This window comes from Triticum urartu, chromosome 4A, assembly GCF_056163025.1.
Source record: "Triticum urartu cultivar PI428250 chromosome 4A, HENAU_Tu73, whole genome shotgun sequence".
NCBI lineage: Eukaryota > Viridiplantae > Streptophyta > Magnoliopsida > Poales > Poaceae > Triticum > Triticum urartu.
In genome coordinates, this window is record NC_141876.1 from 492,439,587 (window position 1) to 492,450,062 (window position 10,476).

General features: G+C 42.1%; 1 protein-coding gene across 1 annotated transcript; it reads right to left on the reverse strand.

Moving 5' to 3' along the window:
- Positions 1-2,830: 2,830 nt before the first annotated feature.
- LOC125552275 (V-type proton ATPase subunit a3) lies at positions 2,831-9,614 on the reverse strand. The gene is made up of 18 exons (XM_048715774.2): positions 9,318-9,614; positions 8,778-8,822; positions 8,437-8,559; positions 8,244-8,351; positions 7,376-7,483; positions 7,119-7,292; positions 6,799-6,936; positions 6,230-6,337; positions 5,971-6,078; positions 5,708-5,856; positions 5,114-5,267; positions 4,770-4,930; positions 4,478-4,684; positions 4,185-4,368; positions 3,995-4,078; positions 3,700-3,902; positions 3,524-3,583; positions 2,831-3,361 (listed from the first exon to the last, which is right to left on the reverse strand). Exons 1-18 carry the CDS (start codon positions 9,462-9,464, stop codon positions 3,157-3,159), a joined length of 2,466 nt encoding a protein of 821 aa, XP_048571731.1. The 5' UTR covers positions 9,465-9,614; the 3' UTR covers positions 2,831-3,156.
- Positions 9,615-10,476: the final 862 nt, after the last annotated feature.

The window sequence follows — 10,476 nt, forward strand, 5'->3', positions numbered from 1 at the left end:
CCCAACTTGCAACTCGAGGCATGTAAATTTGTAATCGCCCCAGTTGCAAGCCAATCATATACTCGCAACTCGAGGGTGTAGTTTTGTAGTTACCCTAGTTGCAAGTCCACCCTCGACTCACAACTCAGGGGGTGTTTTTTTGTTCTTGTTTCATGGTAGTTGCAATTAGACCCTCGACCTGCAATTAGGATTTTCTATTGGCCCAGTTGCAAGTCCACAATCGACTCACAACTTGAGGGAATGTAGTTTGTAATCACCCCAGTTGCAAGTCCACCCCCGACTTGCCACTCGAGGCATGCAGTTTTTGTAATCGCCCCAGTTGCAAGTTCATCCTCGACTCGCAACTTGGGGATGTAGTTTTGTAGTTGCCCTAGTTGCAAGTCCACCCCGACTTGCAACTCGGGGGGTGTAGGTTTTTGGTTCTTGTTTCATCATAGTTGCAATTGAGACCCTTGACCTGCAACTAGGGGTTTCTGTCGGCCCAGTTGCAAGTCCAGAATCGACTCGCAACTCGAGGGAATGTAGTGTGTAATCACCCCAGTTGCAAGTCAACCATGTGCTCATAGCTCCGGGGTGTAGTTTTTGTAGTTGCCCTAGGTGCAAGTCTACCCACGACTCGCAACTCGGGGGTGTTTTTTTTCTTGTTTCATGGTAGTTGCAATTTGACCCTCGACCTACAACTAGGGTTTTTTGTCGGCCTAGTTGCAAGTCCACCCCCGACTTGCAACTCGAGGGATATAGTTTTAGTATTCGGCCCAGTTGCAAGTTAACCATGTGCTCGCAACTCGGGGATGTAGTTTCATAGTTGCCCTAGTTGCAAGTCCATCCTCAACTCTTAACTTTGGGGGATGTAGTTTGTATTCACTCAAGTTAAAAGTCCACCCCGACTTGCAACTCGATGGATGTAGTTTGTAATTGCTCCAGTTGCAAGTCAACCATATATATGCTCACAACTCGGGTATGTAGTTTTGTAGTTGCCCTAATTGCAAGTCTGCCCTCAACTCGCAACTCGGGGGGAGGGGGGAGGGGTCCTATTTTTTTGTTCTTACTTCATGGTAGTTACGATTAGACCCTGGACCTACAACTAGGGGTTTCTGTCGGCCCAGTTGCAAGTCCACCATCGACTCGCAACTCAGGGTGTTGTTTTGCTTTCACCCTAGTTGCAAGTCCACCCCCGACTTGCAACTCGAGGCATGTAGTTTTTTTAGGGGCCCAATTGCAAGTCAACCTTCGACTCGCAACTAGGGGGCGTATATTTTGTAGGGGCCCGATTACATGTCAACTATCGACTCATAATTGTCCATGTGCGGAGGGACTGGCCCAGGCACACTCGTCTGCTATTGTGATTTTTTTGGACAAACAAACAAGAGACAATACGTGGGATGATGTCATACTTAGATGTGACATAACTATTCAAAAAAAATTGTCCGTGTTTTTGGGAATGTGTTAGTGTTTCAGAAAATATTCAAAAAATGCATTTTAAATTTTTTTTGAGTTTTTAAAATTGTTCACGTTTTCAAAAATTGCTTGTGTTTTCAAAAATGTTTGCAACTACAAATATTGTTCACATTTTTATTAAAATATTCTGCATCTATAAATTTGTTCACAAATTTTTAATAAATGTTCAAAAAGGTTTCAAATCTGACGATGTAGTGAGTTCCTAAATATTCACGCTGATTAATTATCGCAAACATCCATTTGTTCTAGTGGCTAGAAGACACGCGTTAAGTAGTTGGAGCATGGTAGTTCGATTCCTTCTTAAGTGTGGCTTTGTCTTGCAACTTTTTCTTGTTTTTTTCTGAGACGAAACAACACACTTAAGATTTTTTTTCCTGTGTGCTACAAACCAAGAAGCTTCGGTGCCTAGCTGTGTATACCGGCCAGTCGAGACGCACTCAGCTTGTTTAGCACCAACGGAGAAACTCGGCTGGACAACCATCAAACAAAAATTAAACGAACCAGCTGTAGAAAGTTGTCAATGAAAGAGCCACAAACAAAATGTGACATCATATTAGATGTGAGATAATATCTCACATCTAGATATAAAAGATTCAGTTGGTGATGATGGCGTGTCTGCCATCCATCATTTCTGATCACTAGATCTGCATCTAACAACTGTGAGATAAGTTGTGGCCTTTTTGCAAGAATAGCCCACTCCTCTGCTCCAATTTGCAAAAAACCCCTTAGTATCTTGAAACCAACCACATCCCTCTCTCATCTCATCAAAACAGCCCGAGGAATATATTTTGAGTGAAACATAATATATTTTTAGTGATATATGTATATCAAAACTAGGTGTTTTCTTTCAAGTTTGTGAACATGTATTCTACTTTGAATCCGTTGCAACGCACAAGCACATTGCTAGTCTCACATCTAGATGTGACATAGACAGACCCTATTTTTTATAGTGATCTTGTATAGCTGCAAAATATATTTTTTATAGTGGTCTTGTATAAAAAATGAAGAGAGCATTTCTTTAGTGATCCTGACGCCTAATTGACATCGAGTAGTAGACCCTGTTATTGTGAGGCCAAATATGACCCGTATACAAATTAGGTTTTCCCCTCATTGCTGACACTTGTTTTGACTAGCCCATAAAACTCAGGTAATAGTTGACGACAAGCATAGCATGCCTCAAGCACAATGAGAGTCGCTGACATCAGATGGTAGAGTAGCCAGCTTTTCTTTTCTTTTCTTTTCTTTTCTTTTTGTCTCTGGCAACATTTGAAACCAACTCTTGTAATCTATTCCGAAATGCAATGATTTTTGAATGGTCTCAAGGTAAAAAAAAACGATGATAATTTATAAAACGGTAAAGTGAGCCCGAGAATAACCACAATGGAAATAACCTTTTATTACATGCTTATTTATGTCCAGACTGCACATCACCCAAAGGCAACCACGAGTGCACAACTCGTTATTAGCATTACACCAAAATAAGGGTGATGCCACTAGAGTTTTGTTGCCAAACCTCCACAAAAAAATTCCTACCCTTCGTGTAATCCACATCTAAAGAAAAATGATGTTGCACCTCCCTTGCTCGAACAAGGGGCTGGAGTTTTATGATTGATCCGTGACAAACAATGATTGTTCTGGCAACAAGGCCACCCACAAGATATTACAGAGACTACAATAGATACAAGAATTTGGACGAGCTCACTCTTCATCCTCACTGATTAGAGCAAACGAGAATGGTGCGAACTTGTAACCATCACCCTCATAGAACTTGTTCTGGAACTCCACCCAATGGAGCCTCAAGGCGTGAAGGAACGCGCTTAGGGTCTCCATAACAAGCAACACACCGACAGTGGCGCAGATGAAGACAACGACACCGATAGCAAGGATAAAAATATTGTTGTACCTACAAAAATGCACAAAGCATGATGAAGATGATTCTATTGATCATTAACTTGGATTTTCCCAAGTTTTTGGCTGCTATTCCGATTTACTCTATTATTCCGAAGCCAATGAAAAGTAAGATGATGATGATGATGATGATGATGAAAGATGAGAGATTACTAACCCCAACGTCAGAAGGAGAACTTTATCATAGAACACAGTGGACAACTCCGAGTGTGCAAGACTGCAAGGAGAAATATTAGTTGCTCGTTAGTAGCTAATGGAAGTGTGATTAAAGATTGTCCTGCGCAAAACTGAGATGATGAAATGGTTCGAATGGTTCTTATTGTCCGGCAGTACCTGAGAGCCCAGAGACGAAGATATGAAGCAGTATTTGAGACTGCACCAAGAACAAACTCAATTGTATGGATCAGCTGGTGAACAAATATTTCACTGAACTCAAACTCCTCATGGTGGTTCGATTCTTCATTATGCTCCCCTAACTCTGCTACAACTGATTCATCTGCACCCTCAAGCATGGCGTACTGATGTCCTTGATGCCTCTGATGAATACCAAACATATAATATCAGCACAGAAGTAAATATGAACTGTAGAAACAGCAACAGAAATTACAGGTTACTATATTAGACATACTCGCTCATGTTCCCATTTCAAGAAAAATGGCTTCGGAATCAGCATCCAGGGAACAGATACCAGAGCAAGTAGAAGCAAAACTTGCTGTATAAGAAAGAGTGTGTGTTAGGAATAATCCAATTGTTTACTTTATAGTAAGAACGATCTTTCAAAACTTGATAGTGAGAACACAACAATGACAAATATAGACCTGTAAAGTTTTCTGGCCAGGAAATAACTGGTTCTCTCCCATGTCATCTGTGGGGCTAAGGAACATATATATCATAACATGGTACAGATCTGCTTTTGACCCTGTGCACCACTTAATGATGATAAGCATGGATAGGTAGCCAAACAAGCTGTTCAAGAAGATCAGCTGGGGAACAAACTGGTACCTGTTACAAATGTGAACAGCAATACAATTATTTAGGGACTGCAACACAAGCTACAAAAGGATGGGCTGCCTTTTCAAATTAGGATTTTCAGACGAAGGGGTACACTTACCAGATATTAACCCTGTTCCTGAAGAATTTCGCATTAAAGTAACTCATAAAAATTCCAAGGTTCATTTGTGACACTCCAAGAAGAATTGACATTTTCATCTTCAGTGAGTTGAGAAATGGCAGCTCACTTCGACTACCATGCCACACAGGGTCCACGCCGAACGGGTAAGTATCCCTTACCTTGATTAACCCTTCAGTAGTAGAATCACTAATTACAAAAAAAAGGATTAGCAAAAAGTAATGCATAAAATCTGGCTTTATACAAAGATAAAATTAGGTTTCTTTCATCTTACCTACAAGAAGAATCGCGGCATGCATAGGCTGATTTAGCAAAAAGTTCAAATGGAACGGAGAAAAACTCATTGTATATTAATCCTGTGTAGATTGAGAAAATTGACATCATCATAATTATGTAGCGGCCTCCAAACATCATCTCCATTATGTCTCCAAGTTTCTGTATTTCAATTCAGACATAAGAGTATAAGACACAGCTTACTTCAGGAACTTTCAGAACATAAATATGCTAGACTCTTTGGAATCAGTACCATATGTTCCAAAAGAGGGGCTGTTGGCTTGCAGCAATAGTGTAATACAGACACATATAGGTTTAGCAAAATGTAGAAGACGAGGAGCAAACCTGTGAAGCGAATTTCTTCTCTCGGATTATCAGATAGAGTGTCGCAAGTAATATGCAAATTCCATGACCCCAATCTCCAAACATGACAGCAAATAAGAAAGGAAAAGTGATAATAGTGTATACACCAGGATTCGCTTCTTGATACTTGGCTACTCTGTATCAGAAGAAATACAAAGTTAGCATTTACATATTCATACACTTGACTCGAACCCCAAGTAACACAAACACCCCTTAGTCATTTCTCAAACAAGCAATGTTTAACTCAATGGAAATGTGTTACTGAGATTCCATAAACCGATAAGCTGCAGAAATTTCCATTACAAGGTAATACACATTTGAAAACAAGTAGCTAACATACTTTTGATGAATATGCATTGTGATTTTAAAGTAGCAGACACGGACACATGAAAAAAATATGAAGACGGGAAGTGTTTATGGCTAGAGAGACAACTAGCTTGAGGCATGTTTTCACATATACAACAATAAAAGAAGAGGGAATAGGCGTTTTCTCAAATGCATAAGAATAAATAAGAGACTAATAAAATAGCAAATCAAGTATAGAATAATAAAAAAGATTGAATTCTGAGAACATACCCATATGCGTCAACAATTTCCTGGAAGGCTGAGGTAAATTTGTTTGTTTGGAAATATGTTGGAGGAGACTCTTTTGTGTTAAGGACCTGAAAAATCGAGCCAACTTGGGATTTGCTCTCGAGAGTAGCACGCTGAAGTGCATCCTGAATCTGAAAATATACACTATAAATCATAAATCATGCAGACCACAAACAGAAACCAAAGAATTAGGGTGGACAAATACATAAGAAGGCATCAGGGGTTAAGGAAACAAATTTTATTACCTGATTAGCTGCGAAAACTGGACTCCAGCCCTCACCAACTAAGCATTTCTTCGTCACATCAACGCTCAACATGTTTAGAGTGTGGTAAATTGATTTTTCCTTTTTGGCCTGAAAGATTTCAGTGCCAATTAGCAAATAATGATCGAACCGTAAAAATCAGAACTCCACCGCACACCATCTACAGTAACAACCAAAGTACACAGAACTCGAACTCTTGAGTAGAGCTTATCAGATGCCGAGATAAGCAATACAAACTCACCAGATGGTTCCAATGCTCAAACTCTGATGCAATAGTTTTGAGTATACTGTCACGATGAGCTAATCCCATGTCAATTGTTGCCTTTAACTCTGATATCTTTCCAGATACCTGTGTGATTGCAAGTATTTCAGTACATGTTATATCTTTATAGGCTCAAATTAGTAGCAGTATGACACATAAGAATAACAAGGCAAAGATCTCCTCACGACATCCACATTATGTTCAAAAAACGATGCAACAACATGAAATCATTTTGCAGTAGTCACCAACAACAAAATAAGATTAGAAGGAGCAAAACAACGTACATACTGCATAGTCATTTAATTAGATTTTTTTTAATCTAGCATTGGAATGACATCAATGCAGTAGCAGAAGAATAGGAGGTTAAGCAAGCTCATATCACATGCAAAGCACAGTATCTCCTACACACTACCATTCTTAACTACTAACTTCCTCACTAGAAGTGCTATATCGCAAGGTTCACTGATTTAAGCCAAAATACAAATATCTAAAAGAACACAAAAAAATCAATGAAGAATGTCAGAAAATAAATATTGCCAACTGCTGACCTCCTGAACAGTATGTGTTTGTTTAGCAAGGTCTTCAGGAAAAGGGTAACGGTTTGCACGAAAAGCATCACATATCTTCAGAATTTTGGCCTTTGCCCTCTCCCCAGAGTAGAATACGACAAATGTATTTTTGTACACCTGCATAGCCATGTAAAAGGTGTCAGATAAGTGTGTTTTGAATATAATAATGAGTGTAACTTCAGAACTAAAGAAGCACTGGACACTAAATCCATAATACCCATAGGAAATACTGTCAACATGTTAAGTTGTATCACTCAAAGGGGAGGGATACTGACTTTTGCAAGTAACAAAAAAACTACCTTTTCTCCGGATTGCGGATCAGTGACAGGTTCATCAACAGACTCTTGTCTGAGCAAAATGTTGCCCCTTGTGGTACGGAATAAGATACGTTCAAAAGCCATGGCCTTTTCCTTTGGCACAAGACCACTCAAAGAGCCAAGTTTCACTTGTTTCGATGCGTCTGTTAACATATCCTATAAATTCGACCAACAAAATATCAGTAAGAGAAAATAGAACAGGGCGAGGCAGGATGCTGTTTCTGAAACAATATTTTCACCTGCTCCAACAGAGGACTCTCCAGGGAAGTCTCACCAGATTGATTTGCTTCCATTTGCCTGTGTTGTGCTGCAGCGCTTCTTTGAGCTGAATAGAAAAACTCACCAGCCTGAAAGTTAAAAGGAAATTTAGGAGAAGCACTACCATAGTACCATATATGGCGACAACGGGAAGTTGGGTACAATTTTGCATGTTCGTATTTAAGAGGATGCGTGACAGTATTGGCAACCCTCACCCCACCCCAACACCCACACACATATGGTTTAGCTAACAGTTTATCTCTCAAGCCTCCCATGTGCTACCATTCAAATACTGGTCTTGGGACCTTACTATCTTAACACACAATCAAGAGTGATTAGCTTGAAACATTTATGACACGTCTAACCCCATAAGATAAATCTTGGAAGTAATTCAAGCTGAGGCAACGATAGACATCTCTACTCCTATAGAAGACTCGCTGATGATGGTGTGTGTCATCCATCATTTCTGACCATCTGATGTGTGTCTAAAACATACAAGGTAAGCTGTGGCTTTTTTTGCAGAAAGGCCCCCACCACTCTGCTCCATATTTACAGAAATCCCCTAAAGTCTCTCCAGGCCAGGTCCCCCGTCGCCCACTTCATCCAAACAGATAAGAGAAATAAATTTGGGTAAAACATAACATAATTTTAGTGTACATATTACCAAAACTAGGGTGATTTTTATTCAAGTTTGTGAACTTGTATCAGTCTATTTTGGATCCATTGCGACGCACGGGCACTTTGCTACTAGCAAATATGCGTACGACTGATACAACATGCGTACATGCCACAATATATGCACGTGCGTTCAAGAATAATTACTATAATGACAAGGCTAAGTAGCTATACCTTTTGAAGAACAGTACTGTACTCCAGTAGCTCATTGTGGGCCCGTTGTAATTTTTCATCGTTTGCATTTACTTCAGTTAGTTCAGCTTCCAGTTCTCCAAGCTTTACCTGTTCCTCGGGAAGTGTTAGAAAAGATCAACTTTTAAGATTTACGAGTTGCACATGATAAGCAGCATTTCACTGATTAGCATACCTCCATGTCATCAAAATCCAGAGGAGTTTCGGTTGATTGCATAGGAGAAACTAGTATTCCAGCTTTTGACATTTGTTCCTTAAAAAATCGCAGCTTGCGGGCCATTTCAGCACACCTTTTGATCTGCACAAGGAGCAGCCAGAGCAACAGAGACAGTAAAAATAACCACATTAGATGTGGATTTATAGTCTTGTGAGGACATTATATATATGAACACCGACCAAGCGTGGTATGATTAACGCAAACCGATAAACTGCTATGATAAACTTTCAAGAGGATAGTCCAGACCTATCAAAATGTAACTTAAGAAAAATGTGTTTACATAAACGAGCAAAAAGTACCTGGGCAGCATAGGTGCGTTGAAACGGGCTCTTGTCTGCGTTGAGCTGAGGATATTAAAAATAAATGTTAGATTAACAGCAAAGGAATCAGCCAAAAATCAAAAGCTGTACATAGCACATAGAACAGTTCCCAAGCATGAAAATGCACCGCGAGTTCCATTATCTAAGAATCATGTGCACTTGCATATTAATAGCAAGGCAAATAATTCCCTATTAAAGAGCGAGCCCTGCTAAGTGCTAACTACCAATCATGGGTCACGGCAATGCAAACCAACAGATCACAATTCCGATGGATACGTATAGTGATAACGTAGTACTAGCAGTACTAAAAAGCGAATAATTACGCCGCACAGAAGTCTTAGTTCCCAAATTCGCAATGTCATCTGTGACCCCCTGCCAATTCCAAGGGAATCGCGAGCACGGAACCCTAGAGAGGAGGGACCAGCTCAGATCGGCACATCGGGGCGGGCACCAGCCAGATCCTCCACCGAAACAAGTTAGGGAGCTAAAATCGACGGCGGGGGAACACGGGGGACTCACGTCTTTGAACTGGATGAGGCCCAGATCGCCGAGGTGGGAGACGGCGAGGTGCGCGGACTCGGTGGGGATGATGACCTGCAGGAGCTGCATCGCCTCCGACCGCATCAGATCCATCGAGGGGCAGCAGCCCCCTCCGCTGCGCGCCATGGCGTGCAGCCCCGGTACGGGCGATTGCTCCTCCTCCTGCTCCTCTCCGGCGGAGGTGGGCAGGCGAGCAGTACGGCCCCGATCGGCTTCGCGTCGTGCGGAGCAGGGAGGGGGCGAGGGGAGGATGAGACAGGCCGGGTCCTGTCGACCATGTGCTATTATGCGGAGACGTGGCTGGGCGGGGAGGGACCGATACGCGCAGGGCCCAGATGTCAGAGGGCGGCGGAGGCGGTTTTGTGCTGTGATTTTTTTGCTTTTCGGGAAACCAGTTTGCGTTTGTGATTGGAAGAGTTCGTGGCTGTCAGAAGGAGCTGGATGTTTTTTTTGGTGTGAAGGATCTGGATTTCGACGGGGAGGGAGGACTGTGAGGCTGGTAGGTGGGGTCGATCAACGTGTCGTGTCGGTCCAGTCCTGGTCTCCGATCGGTGAGGGACGGTGGCACGTAGAGGCAGCTGGATCGATCGGATCGTAAACTCTTCTCGTTTTGCCCCTTTCCAATGAGAGTCTCTTTCTTTCAAGAGCGGAGAGCGGAGGTCGGTTTTATTTTTCCGGAAGTACTCCCTCGGCCCCTCCATTAACAAATTATTACAGAAATGTTAACGCCCACACGTATGGGCGTTTGCATCTCGCCTACACGCGTGGATCCGCGTCCGTTCGTGAGCGCACGAATCTTGGTATATTTCTAGTGCCACGTAGGACTGACCTGGTGTGTGGGCGAACAGCCGGTCACCCACACGGCCGTTTCACCACACAAGAGGGGCTAGTGTGTGGACGTTCAGCAGTTCGCCCACACGCCACTTTACACGCACACACAAGGGCTAGTGTGTGGGCATTTGGCATCTTGCCCGCACGCCCTTCTTCTCTCCCACACCCAAGCTGCTAGTTGCCATGTGTTTTTGCATTGCACATGGCAACTGCCTCTAGTGTGCTTTCATAAGCAGGTGGCAATTCTCTTTTTTTACCCGAGTTTGCCATGTGTTTTGCAGAGTACACGGCAACTATTAGTGTGCAC